This window comes from Pangasianodon hypophthalmus, chromosome 22 (assembly GCF_027358585.1).
Source record: "Pangasianodon hypophthalmus isolate fPanHyp1 chromosome 22, fPanHyp1.pri, whole genome shotgun sequence".
In the NCBI taxonomy this organism is placed as follows: domain Eukaryota; kingdom Metazoa; phylum Chordata; class Actinopteri; order Siluriformes; family Pangasiidae; genus Pangasianodon; species Pangasianodon hypophthalmus.
In genome coordinates, this window is record NC_069731.1 from 17,469,043 (window position 1) to 17,486,627 (window position 17,585).

The 17,585-nt window shown below is 38.2% G+C and overlaps 1 protein-coding gene and 1 long non-coding RNA gene across 3 annotated transcripts in view; one reads left to right on the plus strand and one right to left on the minus strand.

Annotated features, from left to right (window-relative positions):
* Nucleotides 1–14,951, minus strand: part of vipr1b (vasoactive intestinal peptide receptor 1b) — a 53,027-nt gene extending 38,076 nt beyond the window's left edge. Inside the window, exons 1-2 of one of the 2 annotated variants that reach the window (XM_034298305.2) lie at nucleotides 14,850–14,951; nucleotides 1,173–1,263 (exon numbers count right to left, since the gene is read on the minus strand). In XM_034298305.2, coding sequence (XP_034154196.1) covers nucleotides 1,173–1,248 — 76 coding nt within the window. In that variant the 5' untranslated portion in view covers nucleotides 1,249–1,263; nucleotides 14,850–14,951. Of the gene's footprint in view, nucleotides 1–1,172; nucleotides 1,264–14,654 lie in introns of both variants that reach the window. The other variant, XM_026938244.3, reaches the window with a different exon arrangement.
* Nucleotides 14,952–15,038: 87 nt separating this feature from the next.
* Nucleotides 15,039–16,034, plus strand: LOC128317216 (uncharacterized). The gene is made up of 2 exons (XR_008300765.1): nucleotides 15,039–15,168; nucleotides 15,535–16,034. It is a non-coding gene; the product is annotated as an uncharacterized LOC128317216 (long non-coding RNA).
* Nucleotides 16,035–17,585: the final 1,551 nt, after the last annotated feature.

Below are 17,585 nucleotides of genomic sequence, written 5' to 3' on the forward strand. Positions count from 1 at the left end.
ACAAGACCTATCTGATAAAAGGTCAGATAGGTCTTACCTCACCACTGACACCGCATTTCTGACTTTTTTTCCAGTGTAAATTATTACATAAATTATTTTGTTTAAAAATGGATTTTTTTCATTTAGTCCTGCCTTTCAGAAGCTACATAAGATATCTACATGTTTCCCACAAGACAGAATAATAAAAATCTACACCGATCATCCTGTTCAAAAGTTTACACCCCCCGGCACTTAATGTATTGTGCTACCTTCTTGAGCATCAGTTAATGTTTGCAACTTTTCTAATAGTTGTGTATGAGTCCCTCAGCTGTCTTCAGAGTGAAAAGATGGATCTTATCATCATATAGTCACCGTTGGAAAGGGGTCAAATATGCAGAAGATGCTGGAAAAGCAAATAATATGTAGGAACTGGAGGATTTTTCTGAAGAACAGTGGGCAGTTTAACTGCTCAGGACAAACAAGGGACTCATGAACAACTACCACAAAACATAAAAACAGTCATTGATCATACTGGTAAAAACACACAGTATTAAGAATCAAGCGTATATAAACTTTGAACTGGTTCATTTGTGTAATTTCAGTCTCCTGTGACACACTAATGTTGTATTATGTAGATAATTAACAAACAAAATAGTTTGTAGTGCGATTCTAGTTAAAAGGTAATTTAAATGTGGTATTTCCTACCAGTGCTCAGAAAACATTGGCTTGGAAGTGTGCTTCGCAGGAAGGTATACTATTTTGTGATGAGTTTTGCGAATCTCAAGGCTATCTGTAACAGAACCGGAAATATACAGCTATCTCTTCAAACCACTCTGTGTGATGAGTGTGGACTTTAAGTCCCCCTACTCCTCTTGTTATCTTCCTACAGTGCGAACATGACTTTCACTTCAGAGAAATGGAATTCACACTGGTTTGTCATTGCAAAAAATGAGTCACAGGAGGACAAATGATTCCAAAGCTTAAAGAAACTTCTAGATAACCACTGGTATGAACTTTCAGAAGCCCTTGAAGCTGGCTTTGTGGAGGTTGGGGCAAAAAAAAAAGCTTTTCATCCACCAACCGGCACTGCGTCAGTGGCTTGAAAGGAAAATGCCCACAGACTATTACAATGTTGAAAACATATAACCGACGAGGAGGATGACCTTCAGAATCCCAAGTTTTGTAAACTTTACCTGATGTTATATTCCCAGCAGTTCTGTTTTCACATCGCTCCCTCTCCAACTCGATTTCATTTACCATGTCACACATCTGGACTGCACTGCTCTGTGTGAGAGACAACAGGAGAATATAAGGCTTCAACATACTGATGATGGAAAACATCTTTGCATATAATCTACTGTATCTTTATGTAGTGCAGTAAAATGCAGTTGTACCCAAAATGTTTCACGGTTAGAAGGACACAATCTGATAGCGTTCATAACATGCATGAAAACTGAATGAAACCATAAGTGTGATGTGCAGTGCACTCCAATATAGTCTTGTTCACCACCCACTTCATTTTTATTTCTCTTCCCTCAGTAATTTAATGCTTTCTCAAAGTGGCCTGCTAAAGTTTCACATGTTTAATGTACAATCGGCGCACCGCTATGCTTCAGGAGGCTTTTTGACACAATTCGGTCTTCTATAGACACAGCATGTGTGATGAAATGCAGCAAGATGACATAATGCTGTAAACGAGTGAAGCCAGTGGAAGGAATGATCAGTGATGACAAACGCATAGTGACAGTCAGTGGCCCAAAGACTGAATGTCAAAGAGGAGGAGAAAGACCACGCGAAAAACAAGTCATGAATGTCAGTGAAGACGATGTGTGTCTTTAAAAGAGAGAGATAAAAAGAGAAGAGTGAGAATTCACTGGGGAGATTGAGAGAGAGAAAGAGAAGGAGAGAGAGAATGAAAACAAAACTATATCATTATTTTTTGAGAAGGGTAACTAGTTCTTGCCTATCAGACAACAGCTACCAAAGGGAAAGGCAGACAGACAAACTGTTGCTCATACATAATCACATGACAGCTGAACATGCTTGGAGGAGACACTAACTTTCCTCTGCAGAACACGTGAGCTCACAAGCTCCTGAAATTAGTTAGTATCTCTCAGATCTACAGTCGATAGATGAAGGGTACGCCTTCCACCCATAGAGCAGGTTCAATTATACTCTCTTGGACTCTGGCCATCGTTGTGGGATTGTTGAGATTCCATCTCACAGCCTCCTGATGAAAGGTAAACATTTACATCATTTTAGCCTGCAGGTTTTTTACGGACTCCAGAGTTCAGTATGCTTGGTGAACTGCAAATACTGTTTTCGAGCTCGTGTGTGGTCCAGAAAAATGATTCCTGGTCCTCTTGAGAATGGTGATCTGGGGCTCACTTCAACCCGAACCGTGAACCGCATTGTATGTGGAAACTGCATGCCGAGTAACATAATTGGTTCAACTTGTTATATTACTTCCTGTTTCTACATGCCAAGGTAAGGGTTATTATTTGAACTGATATATAAAACCAAACTTTGATAATACTGGAGCACTGTAATTAGCTCTTCTTTTGTGCTGAGAGTGGGGCTCCACAATGTCATGCCAGTCACCCAAAAAGCGCTATTCGTTTTGACTAACTTGTGACACCGGAGTGCTGCAACTGTACATGACGTAGCCCCATTTTTCAGGCAACAAAACCAATGTCACAACATAGTAGCCACATATTCCAAACATGCGGAGCCCAGCACAAAGATTTATAATAAACTGTCTCATTCCAAGTCTACAAAATAAATGTATTCTTCATCTCATGTGTGTTTACAGTATATAAGACATGTAAACACAATCAATCATTATTTTTTGCTTGTTTTGATCTTTAAAACATAAGATATTGATACACACAGTTTACAATACCACCCACCAATTGTATTGCCAAACCGTTCAGCCACATGTGGTTCTATATTTAATTTACTGTAGTATTTATAGAGCACTCTCAAACACTCTCGGCCTGCCAGCAGTCATATTTAACTAAAGATCATTAGCTTATGACCAGTTTTTTATCTAAAAAAAGTTTTTAAAATGTAAAAAACCTTGTTGTGATTTTAAAAATTAAAATGATGCACCATAAAAGAACACCATTTTTGGTCTCAGCGTGCCAGCTGCCATAAAGTAGATCCTGCCAGGTTAGCATTTTTCCAAGTGACAATTTTTATCTGTCAACCCTTAGCTGTCTTGCAATAAGGGAAACTCAACTAGTGGATGAGAAATGGCAAAAGACGACAGTGAAACTATTTGTATGCATATATGCGATGATTGTACTATGCTTCTGCATCACTTGTAGCAGACATAAATGAATAAACGTAAATGTAAATACCAGCGAGTTCCCATTAATGACCTTTAGCCTAAAATTAATTACCTCTGCTCATGGACTTCTAAACAGCACTTTCAACAACACTCTTATTTCTGATTAATTATCAGAATCAGACTGGGACATGAATACATTGTTATGAAAATGTTATACATCAAATCCCCTTTAATGTCCAGTTTATAGTCTGTTGCATTTGTGAACTATGCACTGCACTTCCCAAATCAGTCACACTCTCTACAGGGCTTCCTCTCATCGCTACACCTTATGAGTAAACCATTTTTCTTACTTCTGCCTTGGTTTGTTGTGGTCTGCAACACAGCGGCTCAGAGAGCAGGATATTTGCTGATGCGTACCTGATAAATATTGCACACTTTTGTGTTTATAGTCCAATAATTTGCTTGGATTTACTTATGTAAATCAAGGCGGTATGTGTATAGAAACGCAACCCTTATGTTTTCACATTCTCTCTTTACATGGTCCAGGTCATTTCCAAACACAGCAGCTTACTATAATCCGACTCTGAGGACACCGGAGACTTTGTGACGCTTCCTGAAAGTTCTGGAGCTGGTAAAGTTGGTGCACTGCAAATGAAAACATTCATTTTAAAGCTCTCTTTGGCCTTGCGTTTCAGTTTACACTGCACAAGAAATACACAAGTGCTGTAGGATGACTCAGCGCACTGGACACTGCTTTTCTGTCTCCAGAAAACACACACACACACAGCGTTTTTTGTTTCTTTGCCATAGGACCTTGCATTTACAAGCTCATCGCTCACCAGGGCACTTAATATGCTGCAGTCAGAAGAATCAGACGCCATCATTCATTCTGTGGCTCTATTCTCTGAGGACTGGCCTGCGGTCATGAAGGCACTAATTAATTATTGCACAAGAAGACGGCTCACAAACACTGTTTCTACATAAAACACTTTAGCCCTGCAAATTAAGCACTGAGTCACTTTAAAATTGGATAAATGTATATGAACAAAGTGGTGAAGAATGACTCAGGATGTTATTCAGAACAAAGGCCATTTTTGTATGAGCATTTAACATTAATGGAACTTTGTTAACTTACTTACCTAACCGAGAACATCAAATCTCATCTCAAATTCATCAACAGCACAAATACATATCTACAATGTGCTTCAATACTGTTTCTAACACGCCGTCCATTTACTGCCCCTCATGATATATCAAGATTTAAGTGTATCACCTACAGACGGCTCCAGAATTACTGGCACCCTTGGTAAATATGGGTAAAAAAAGGTTATGAATCTTTACCAAAGGTCACTGAAATAGCCACCTGCAGCAGGAACAGATTTCAACAGGAACTCAACCTTGACAGCAAGAACAAGTCAACCAAGTAAACAGTTACTTATTTCCTTGGACCTATGCATGGAGTCATCATTATGTAACCTGCTAATAAACAAATAGGCAATGAAATTACCACAACTGTCCTATAGATTTAAGAGTTGGACTATATAACTAAATTATTAAAAATATTTTCAGTTACTGCTTACTTTCTGGTTTGAAAAGGATGCAATGCCTTACGGGTAGGTTCTGTTCCTGAAGTCAAGAGTCATAACTTGATCTCTCTCTCTCTCTCTCTCTCTCTCTCATCTAGGGGTGTTTTTTCAACTACACATTAAAAACAACATCAGATCCAAGTGTGAGTGAATAGAAGGGAGTACTTCTAGTTTTCATCAACATAAGAGACACTGGTAACAGTCACACTCTTTCAGAAGAAAGGTACTAAACTGCAACTTTCATGTACAACCACTTGTCTTGTAATTGTGTATGTGTATATTATGTGTAGATTTTGAAAGAGGAATGAGAGTTTGTCGTTTATTTTAAAGCTCATTTATGGTGCATATTTAGATCATATGGAGTACAGTTGTACACAGTTGGGGATAAATTTACACTGCTTCTACGGTCTAAACACACGTTGTGCTGTGATGACATCAGATGATATAAAAATATACTGTACAGGTATGTTTTTGTATCATGTTGGCAAAAAGTCCTGTACCAAGTCCTGGAACATTCGCACTAGAGAAGTGAAACTGTCTTCTTTGTCAGTCCAAAAATGTCCGTTTTTCAATTTCTGCTTAAGATATTGTGCTTTAAAGATATTCTACAGCCCTTTTTTTCTTCTATCAGTGGTTTTAGAATACCTTTTTTTTTTTTTAAACAGACATTTTTGGACCAATAGAGAAGACAGTTTCACTTCTCTAGTGCGAAGGTTCCAGTACTTGGTACAGTGGAACACACTAATGTAGAATTACGGTGCCTTGGGGAACTTGTGGACAAGCGTGCTTCAGAAACAGTATTACAACACAGTGTTAAAGTAACAATACAGCACATTATTTTTGAGCACTTATGCTGAAGTTGCAGCGCTTACATTGCTCAAATTATTGAATGTCACGTGTTATGTTGTGTGTGGTTTGGACCAGGCATCAGATCGTTATCTGTAAAAATTATAATCAGACATTCAGAATCAGCGATTCATAATCTTTTTTAAATGAAAAGTTTTTCTATATTTCCTGTAGAAATATTGAAAGTGGGGCAGTGTTTACTGAAGCTGAGAGAATGCTACCGTAGACCTGCACGCATGAATGCAAATGAGAGTGATAAGTCTGATGAAGCTGACGTTCCTGAAGCAAAGATCAGACCAAGCCAATTAGAGCACGTGTTCAGGAGGAGGAGGAGGAGGAGTGAGAAACGCTGCCTCTGTCCACTCCTTTATCTTTGAGGCTTCATTTAGCTGCTGCAGAGACACTCGGCCTCGTTTGGCTCTGGCAGTTTGACAGGCTTGAAAGAGAGAGAGAGAGCGTGTGTGTGTGTGTGTGTGTGTGTGTGTGTGTGTGTGTGTGTGTGTGTGTGTGTTCCCACCAGAGTGATGAAGTCCTGGAGTCTCTGAGAAGCCTACGGTGTGTTCTTTTTTAATCACACATTTATTTTACCGTAGGGAAGAACATATGCCATCCAGATGTCACGCTGCAGTATTTATCCAACTGCTAAACTTGCAGAAGCTGATCATGCAATTAGGCATTTTATGGTTTAATAGGATCTACTGTATGTTTAAAATTTGACAGGTGCAATCTCTACTTAAAAGGGCTATACTCTATGTGTTTTTGTAATTCCAAGACTACATGGAATGACATTTGATTAAGTAAACATTAGGGTTTTACAGTCAGGGTGACACTGAATCAGTCTTTTACCACAGTCACACACACTGAACTCAGAGAACACCAGTAGGGCTTATTATATATAGAATCATCAATAACTCCTATAATTTCTATAGTTTTTCTCTGAAAACATCTGAGACTTCTTCATCTTCACTTTATAAAAAGCAGCTCACATTTTTATTTCTGAGATGATGCATTCATGCCTAACATTTTAACAATCTGTGATATTACAACGATGCTGTATTCAAGCAAAATTACTGTATCTACCTTATTCTTCAACCGTAACTACCTTGTCTGGACTAGTGATTCGTCAGCTAGTTTTCAGCGCTTTATCAGAATTCAGAAACTAAGAGGTTTATTAATAATAACTTGCTTTTGGTTATTCTAAGAGCCACTGTTTACCCTTAAGCATGACCTTTAACCCTTAGATTTGAGCTTGGATTGATTCTGTCTCACCTGTAAGTCACTTTGGACCAGTTTTTCATGTACTTTATGGTGGCTTTAACCATCATTCAGGAGCACTGACTACATACCACACTGACTACACATCTTCTGCTGCATTTAGCTTCCCACATACATGTCTGTAACTTTTTTTACACACTGTATACTGAAAGTTCATTGCAGCTTACTCTTTTTTTAGTACTCCAGAAAGCAAAGCAGCCTTGATTGACTTCATAAGTAAATCATACCGTGCTGTGTTGGTGTAAAGTCCATGTATAGGATGGTTCCTTAACACAGACCTTTGAGATTACACCATGCAGCTGTTTAACCGCCCTTCACATTAATGCCGTTAACACTCCACAGAAAATGTCAACAGAGGAGGCCAGACAGGGGGAATCAGTGAGGAGGGGGTTTTTAATGTAAAGAAAGTGAGAGTGAGGATGAGAGAGAGAGAGAGCGAGAGGGAGAGAGGGAGAGTGATGGTAATTTGGAGTGTGTTGTAGTGATAGGAGGAAGAGTTACAAAAGACCACCTTAATGCAAAGTATATATTAGGCAGCACAACCAAAAAGTTTGGGGTTGTTGGTTTGCCTTATTGAAACAATTCACAAGGCAAAGTATAACAATTGAAGAAACACTGAACACTTAGGAAGGCACTTTCCACCTTCTTGAGACACGAGCATACAGACACGTACAGTTAGTGTCGCTCTGACTGACAAATGGGGGGAGTAATGCCATCCATCCAACCCAGAGAGCACATCCCATTTTATATTTAATGGCTGAGGTTATATATCTTACCAAGTTCAGTAAAATGTCCATTCCAAAACATGACTTAAAGACCAACTCCTCTGTCCTCTAACTCTAACTGGAACATCCCGGAGAGACGTTACGCCTGTAGCCAGGTGAAAGTGAACCAAAATCCAATATATGTAAAAACCAAAGAGGTTTACGATAAGTGTCCTGCCCAAGGGTGCAACAAAAAGAAATTACCGTTTCTTAGTTTAATTCAGAATGAAATGACTCACCATAATAACCCACTCACTATTAAAATTAATAAGGAAATTCCCAAAGCAGAAATATCTTGCATCAGATATTAAACTCCACACTGGAGTAACATCACAATAAGCAGAATTTTCGAGCAGACATAATATCTCGAACTTCAGAACACAGCACAGAGACAGCTGCTGTCTAAGGTTGTGTAAAGTTCCTTATATTGAGGGGAAAAAAAGCATTGCGTCAGAGACAGGGGTGCATCGCGATACTAAAATGTGATGACGTGCATCATGGAAACGTGCAATTCACATTGTGGTAATCTGCAATCTATTAATTATGCATCTAATACAAGTGCACTGTTTGAACACCAGAGGTCCCAATCTGTGCATCCCATAGAGTTAAAATGTATAGAGAGTGACGAGCGTTCACATGATCATGTTTTTTGTGGACAGCCTGCATTTATACCAGAAATGATCTGTACTAGTGAAGTGACCGAGAGCTCCGGACCACAGCGAATGACACACATTATAGGTTATACGGTTACACGACCACCTGAGAAAGAGGCACGAAATTCAGACATTTTAGCCGACGCTGAAGCTCTGTTTCCGGTCAAAATGGCGTCTCAGGTGCTGCTACGGCGCTCATTATGTTTCAGTCGATCTTTTTCCATGTCAGAGACTTTGTTTATTCAATCAAATTTTTGGGAGAATTTATCAATTTATTTATTAATTTTTAACATATGGTGAACCTGTAGTACATTTTCTTAGTCCAGAATAGTAATACAATTCAATATTAAACCGATTTTGATTTATTTAGTTTTATACAGACAAATATGCACACTGTTTTGCATCCTTGCAGTCACAATTTTTCTTCACTGATATTTTGTTCAAAATTTTCAGAGAATTGAAATGAATCGAATCATGGAGTCAGTATCGTGAATCGAATCAAACTGTGACTGGAGTGTATCATTACAACCCTAGTCAGAGATGATTTTATAATCATCATTTATGCCATTTTTTAAGATTTTAATAGCCATTTCAAACATCATCTTGTCAACCCATTTCTGGTATAATAGTGGCTTTCCATTTAAGAAGATAGAAGCTGGTCTTGTAGAACTGAAAATAACTGTTAGGGAATGCTACCAAGATGGCCGCCGGGTGGACAGACTTTACTAGAACAACTTTATCATTCTCAGCAAAGACAGCTTCATGATTCTGTTCATAGAATTTAAGCAGGTTAATTATGGAAAGTGTGGGCTTTGGTGTCAGCTTCAGTTTTGTCGATTACCGTGACATGTTTTTCATAACTTTTATAACCAAAACATCAACAAGTCTAATCTTCTATTAAACTATGCTAAATGTTCTGTGGTCCTAAACTGACTTTTATGAAGGATGGAAAACTAACAATCAATATACATAGAAAAAGATGAGCTACAGCCTCCAGAATGCATCTAAAATTGCCAGTAAGTATACACAGTGTTTAAAAAAAACTCCACTCCATATGGTTACGCACGGGAATCTGCTTAGAAAGTTCACTCATTGTATATCAAGCATTATGTGTTACTTTTAACACACAGGTCGTTATCATCCAAAAGGTATCCTACCTTACAGTATTTCATATTTTTTATGTGCCCTGGGACAAGAGATAATTATTTACTTTCTATTGTACACTGCCAGTCAAATGTTTTCGGGTTTATTGGCAATAAATGAAGGAAGAAAAAATAAACAAGTGTTCATCAGATCTTTAAATCTTTGTATTTAAGGACTTGTTCATCATCCACTCTCAGCTTGCTTTATTAAAGGCGAGTGCCCATGCTTGGTGAAGTTACTGTAAACCCAGATTTGATTTTACACTTGATATGAGACAGCGTTAGTATCAGCTGTAACAAAAATATTTGTTGTTTGCTACAAATGCCTTATTATGGTGACCCAATTAGATCTACACAGAAGATTTAACCTGAACATGTCTTGAAGATTAACCAAAATGTTTCGACTGGCAGTGTGGTGTGGTACACGTCATCCCCCGTTGTTCCTGGTCATTAACACGTTTCCCCAATTAGAAATCACTGAATGCGATCAGGGAGCAAACACTAATTTAGAAGCAAGTCAGGCTCAAAGACCGACGGACATCCCACATTAAAATTTAGCTCAGCTCCTCACATACTCACATCTGGAAAATCAAGGGATATAGGAGGATAATTCTCTGCATTGAGAGCTGCATTTTATATCAGCAGCAGTTTATACAACTAAAAACTAAAATATTATAACTGCGATGTTACATAACTGCTTTCTCCCATCACCTTGGTCCCAACAATGGTCCAGTAGTGTAACAATGAGGAAGGAGGAAGCAGGAATAAAAAATATAGAGTATGTTATGTCACAACATTCAACACGCAGTACAATTATTGTGGTTCATATGATCACGCTTCGAATCATCACCCGCAATGTGCTGCATTTGTGACTTATTAGATTTCAAGATTCCAGAAACTTTAGGCACTATTTGTGTTTCAGTGACAATTCATAAATCATTGGACACAGATTTTCTAGGGTTTCTTATTTTGGAGAAATAGCCACAAGAAGAATATCACCCGTCAATAAGAAGGAAATTCTGTTTACCACACCACAGTGCAAAAACAAATTAAACACATTATTGTGATAGCTGTGAAAAACATTAGGGGTATTATTGTGGTAAGAAAATGTAATATTGTAACATACATAGAACAGAATAAGCAGATAATAATAAAGGAGAAGAGAGAAGGATAGTAAGAAGCATTGTGAAATTTAGAAGATTATTTTCATAATGTATTCATTTATTAGTCCTAACTGCTGTAGACATGCAAATATTTATTATATTTATTATTACCTAGAGCTATTTTAAAATGCTGAATAAGCAAATGCAGTTTTATGAGCTTTGTAATGAATTCCAGAGAGCCACATCTTTATTTCTGAACCTCATTTCTGTGAGCAGTGAAAGCAGTCCAAGATCTCCACCAGACGTTTTTACACCTGAGGGTGTGACTGAATTCCCAGTGTGATTCCTCCTCGTGTAAAAAAAATAAATGGTATTTATGTTTCCTTACTGTCCTAGTTAAGATGGAGCCAAGTTCAAGGACCTGAAGAACACCAGCACTGGTTTTGTAGGGTAACGACCGGCACACGCTTCGTTTAATGCATGAGGATCTGCTACACACTAACACGTTTGAAGCGAAAGCTTTTAAAGTTCACACAAAACAAAAATCTAAATCCTTGGCAGATGAGGGTTAAGGGTTTTTCTCAAAGGCCCAGCAGTGGCACTCTGGCAGTCGGGGGACTTGAACAGACCTGAGTGATGGAAAGCTTCACTCATACTGACACCTTATTTATTTTATTGATGTAACTATTTAATGTTGTCAATCGTTTTAGTGTAGTTTTATTCGTAATGTTCAACTAACGCACTCTCTCTCTCGCTCTCTCTCTCTCTCTCTCTCTCTCTCTATCTCTCTCTCTTAATCAGAGAAAGAGTTGCCAAACAGAAATGATTGTAATTATGCATGGTAGGGTTTACAATGCCTAAGTAAGTAAAGTCTGCTCTATTACTGTTATTAAAAATATGAGAAATTGTTTCTTCTGCTGCTGCTGATTTAACTGAGTGCTGCTATTTAATTCATAAATATTTTATAATGTGTTTAATTTAGTGTGCAAGCATTCACCAGAGCACATTCTGACTCTGAAACGTGCATTTGTAAAACAGACTACTGTTAATTATTGTCCATTACTTGTTATGAAGGCATGGTTTTAAAATCCTAAACATTTTATATCACACAGCTCTACATCTTAACAACCTTCTGATCACTAGCAGAGAAGCTTAACCACTCAGCTACCAGCCCTAATGGGTTATATACTGTACACGCGCTCCGGAGAGAAACACGTATTAGGAAGTAACGCACTCTATCACGCAAACTATCTTTCATTCAGAGTGTAACAGCCTGGCAATGACTTATGACATTTCTTTCAAGTAATACCTTTCGGATTTCAGCAAAACATGTCGCAAAACAGTAGCGGTAGCTACTTTGTTATTTCTAATATTCGTCGAGATACTGTGTACAGAAGTTAAGTGTGTATGTGTGAGGTCTTATAAACACAGACAGCAGTATTCTAAGCCTATTCCCAAAGCACTGCATGCGAGAGGAGGAGATGCACCCTGAGCAGGAGGCCAAAACATCTGCACAATCACGCACATCTACAGGCAATTTAAAGTAACTCATCCTCTCTAGGTAGAAACTCAGACAAACAAAGAGTACTCAGAGCTCACACACAATTATACTACTGGAATATTTTATTTAGAAGCTGCCTGACTATATAAAATGGCGCATCTGTCTAAGGGCTTAGGTTAATTGTCTAATCAGTTGCTCTTTTCATTCCCAAAAACGATTGTTGAATAATCACCAGACTTCCTAAGAGAAAAACAACAGCCAACACTGAAAAGTCACAATATGATGGCCATTACCTCTTTATACTTTTAAAGTGGATGACATTAAATTTCGTATAGGGACAATGCAAGTATTAAATTATTTAGTTAGGAGAACACTGCATTTTTCTGAGCCCTAAAGGGCTAAAAACTAGCTACTATGTTGTTGTTGTTGTTTTTTTTTTAATATCATTAAGAGTGCATTTATTGTCTAATTTCATTGTGGTTGTGAGACTGGGTGCCACATTTATTTTCATTTTATAATTATGACAAAAAATTGGTGCAGTAAAAAAGCAGTCATACAGGCTTATCCTTATCCTTACATACATGTTCTCAGAGTTGGCTTTGGTGTCTCTTAACGTCTTGTTTCAGCATTTTGGTAGGTCATTACACTGGTTGATGGTGTCAATCGTTATATTAAAGGCCAGTTCGCCCCAGATGAGCACCGTTTTAGACACGTCACACACAGCAGATAGACAGCCTACATGTCCAATACAGATTCAGTGTAAACATGTTGTTTGGTAATGTACTACAGGCAGATTCATGTTTGTGTAGGTCGAATGGATTGAGGCAGTGGGCCATGTTTCAATAAGAACTTCATCATTTTGCATTCTGTAGCCTTTTCAGTGGCTAATTAGGAGTTAGTGTATGAGATACCTCTCTACACATCTGTGTTCACCGTGCACTGTGGGAAATACACACGGTCCCAAAATAAAATGGTTGCGGTTTTAGTAAGGAAAATAACTACGACCTGTAGTGTGTGAGGAAACACTGCCAGATTAGCCAAGCTTCATTCAGCTCTAAATTAATACTGTTCTGCTCAAAACAGCTTCATTACCAAACCAGCATGCATGTTTTTAAATGATCAGAATTCACAGCATTCTCCCATCTGAGATTGAAATCTCTGGCAGGAAATGTTCTGAATGTCAAGATCCTATCCTTTCCTCGGCAAAGAGACATCTGCCCAAGATAACAACCAGCTTCCAAAAATACTGCAGCCCATCTGTATTTTAAATGTCTGAGATCTTTGAGATCTTTGAGAATGAAAAAAAAAAAAAAGGCAAAATGTTTTGGACAAACTGTCACTGTAAACCTTAACACTGTCTGTCAGAATGATTTAAACAGTTTCAGACTGGCTTCTGCAGAATCACTTTTGATTTATCACTTCTAACAGCATAATTGGTTGAGAACAAATTGCACTTCGATGGGCAGTTACTGTGCCTTTTTTTGCTGCTCTGTAACTCTATAAATCATCAACAGCTCCTGATTTCCTGATAACAATCCCCTGTAGGTGGTGACTGTATCACAATAATACATTTAGGGACTCATTAGACAGACCATTTGCATATATTCTGCAATATATCAGTGTTTTAAATGTGCAATATGGAGATACGGAGATGAGAAACAAACGATATATTGTGCAGACACACCTCTGTACATTACAGTTCACTAGTATTTAGTCTAAACTGTAAATTATGAAGCAGAAGTGCCTTTGTTATTAAGTCATAAGAGCTTTATATAACCTATATGGACAAACACGATAAATTCTGTTGATATACAAAATGAATGCCATAATAAATCTTGTGCTTTTTTGTATTAAATATGTTTAGGTCTCTCTTAATACATGTAATCATTGGGTTTAAAAGTTGAAATAGTGTCACACACAGAGTGTGTGTACAGATGTTTAGACACGGAGGGCAAGGACACGTTAAAGGGGGTGTCATGATCTTATTCTACTGGTTTCATGATTCATTAAAATGAATAGCACAAGTGTAAAGTCTTCAGAGCTGTTCTATAGCTCTTAATAAAGCATCTGGACAAAAAAAACTCCAATGCTACAATGATTTAATCCAATAATTCATACAGGCAACTCAGATATGTGACCTGAAGTCAGTGTAGGGGGTTAAACAGGGAGGAAGGATTTATTTCATGAGTGGCAGTTGCCAGGCTGTGCCAATAACTGGACCCTGTTCATCCAGGACTAAATACAAATTACAAACTTGCCAAATGGCCAAATGATTCAGTTATTAGCCCATTAGCTAATTTAACATTGCTAAGGTTTGTTATACAACACCCATTCTGTGGAAATACAAGCTGACTGTCATAATAAGCAGGCTACAATTGGGCTTTTTATATAAATATATTTAAATATATAAACATAAATATATACGCCAGTATTTAACACTTGACTAAAATGTTTTAGAAAGGTAAAAATATTACAAACACAAGCATGAGAAGCTGAACAGCAGAAAAACTTACGGTAGAGAGAAAGAAGCTCAGACTTGAAACAAACATCACAAATCTTAAAGCATCCATGACCGGCGAGGAGTTGTTTTTCACTATTAGTTTGTTTGTTTTTTTAAACACGTCGAGAAAATAACAACCAAAAAAGTTTTCTCGTCGACTTTTCTCTCTCAAAAATAAATAAATAAATAATAATAATAATAAAAACACCTCAGAAAACCGTTGGGCGTCAGTTATTCCGCTCGCGCGCGCGCAGCCAGCAAAGGAACTTCAGCGCGCGAGCGCAGCATCTTCCACGGCGCCGTTTCAACTCTGCCAGTGCTCACTTGTGTGGCATTTTCATAGGCTGGCCAGAGCGCGAGCTGACAGCTCAGCGACCAATCAGAGGACGGCAGTAGGGGCGTCGCGTGCGTTCGAACGCGAGCGCTTACATGCAGTTCAAGCTCGCGTCACTCCTGATTCTTTATTCGCGTAGCCTTGGATGCGTGGTGTGTCAGCCGCCATGTTGATGCCAGTGACTAATCTGAAGGTAAAGAATTCAGATACCTCAGGCTTTGGTGCCTCAAGGTTTCAGTTCTTTAGTCCACAACTGCAAGGTTAAACTGTGGGGAAGAAAAAGCTCTCAAAGAGAAAAGGTGTTCAAGCTCTGCTGTTTCTTTTAGTTTGTTTGTTTTGTTGAGATAATTAGTGTGATAAAGTATCTAGATGTCACAGCACCCTCGCGTTTAGATTCAGGGGTAAAAAAAAAAAAAAAAAACATTGTCACAAAGCAGCTTTGCAGAGATCTGGCTGTAGATTTATATTTTATATCCCTATTGAGGAAATCAGAGGACAGTGGCAAAGAAAAACTCCCTTAAACATCCATCCATTTTTCTGTCCCGCTTTTCCTGCACAGAGTCGCAGGGAGCCTGGAGCTTATCCCAGGGGACTCGGGGCACAATGCGGGGGAAAACCCTGGATGGGGTGCCAGCCCATCGCAGGGCACAATCGCACACACACACACACACACACCCATTCACACACTATGGACAATTTGGAAATTCCAATCAACATACAACGCAAGTCTTCGGACTGAAGGAGGAAACCAGCGTACCTGGAGGAAACCCCTGAAGCACGTGGAGAAAATGCAAGCTCCACACATACGGGGGCAGAGGCAGGGTTCGGACCTCCAGGGTTGGCAACAGTGCTAACCACTAAGTCAGCGTAGCCCCCCATCCCCCACGACCCCCCGAACAACATGAGGCAGAAATTATAAGACGCAGCAGAATGATTTGGAATTAATTCTGGATTAAAACACACACAACTGCAATAATTTATAGGCTACTTAAATATTGATACCTCATTGGCTAATTTGTGTAGCAAGGTTAAATAAAGTCAATGACTCCATTTCATGAATATTGTATTAGATTTATCATATTATTGTATTTCCATCAAATTATAGTACTGAATCTGCTATTTTAACATGTGGGAGCTCTGTACTCCTGCGCCACCCCCGAAATTAACTCCTGAAGTCTCAAGTGTTAGTCTATCTGTTAATTTTAGGAGATTTTTTTTTATTAGCAAGATGGTCCTGCAAATGTGTAATGGCAACAAGTCAATACATTTGTATTAAGAAAAGTACAAAAGTTAAGTAAAATCCAACCACATCACATTTCTCAATCAAATTTGGACAAGTTTCACAGGAGAGAAGAGTGATGTAAGTGGCGTACTCAAAAAGCTCTCCAGATTGACAGTTGACAAAAATTCTCATGCGTAAGGTCACATGAAAAGGTAAAGTTTAAGGCTATAAATGTTTATGGCATTTCTGGTCATTTTCATTACATAAACAAATTCAAATTTTGCATTTACATGTTACATGCATAACCAAACACAGTACGACTTGCAGTGAAATGCTTTATACAACTGTTCCCGACATAAAATAAGAAAATATATAATAAATATATGAAAGGATTTTTTTTTTAAAAGTGTATAAAAATATATATGGATATATGAATGGTGGCAGCAACAAGCTTCACAAGCTCAGATTATTACCATATATTCCTAAATAAAATGAATCCTCCTTTAAGTAGAGGGAAAAGGGTGGATAAAAATAACAGTTGACCCATTGCTGTAATCATCATCATCATCATCATCATCATCATCATTTTAGACAGTAATGTGTTCCTTTTTGCCATGTGTGTCCATCATCCATGCTGTTTTTCACTCTGAGATTTCCATGTGTGTGTCCACAATACCACTTCTCTTGGATGAACCTTGGAGTTCTTTCAAGCACGATTTTTTATTTTATTTATTTATTTTGCCGCTTATTGGTGAGTATGAATTCCCTCCCTAGACCTGTCCATATAGATCCAGCTTCAATGGGAGCACTGACCTTTATAGAGTGGGTCTGTAATGCTCAACCACTGCACACAGCTGTCCTTGCAATTCACGTGGATTTAGTGCCTTCTAAAGAATCTTCTCTGTTCAGAAGGGCAAGCATTTCGCTTTTAAATTAATCTCAGACAATAATGATTCCAGATGAAACAGACGGTCTGTAGGCGAGGCTGGCCAAAGCAAACGTGGCAGTAAATTGTGTTTCACTGAACAGGAATTTTAAACACAGTGTTCAAATGAATATCACAATTCAACGGAATAACCTTCTGCAAAATATTTATGCTGTCATGCTCTATCAATCCCGCTCAATCCTGCTGTTTGATTTATATCATTTGACTCTCAGTGTGGCTGTGCATCCTTTTAGGGACAGATTTTTTTTCAGAATCAAAAAGAGTACACCATTTGACATAAACACAATTGTACAATGTGCACAAAATGTTACCTCAACAAAGAAATGCAGTTATATTATAACTATAGTGTAACTTGTCATGAAATATACAGAATGTCTCTCCGCCTGCGTGTTACAATAATATAATGTGTCTGCCTCGTGTCTGGGGTGAAATTAATCTGCTT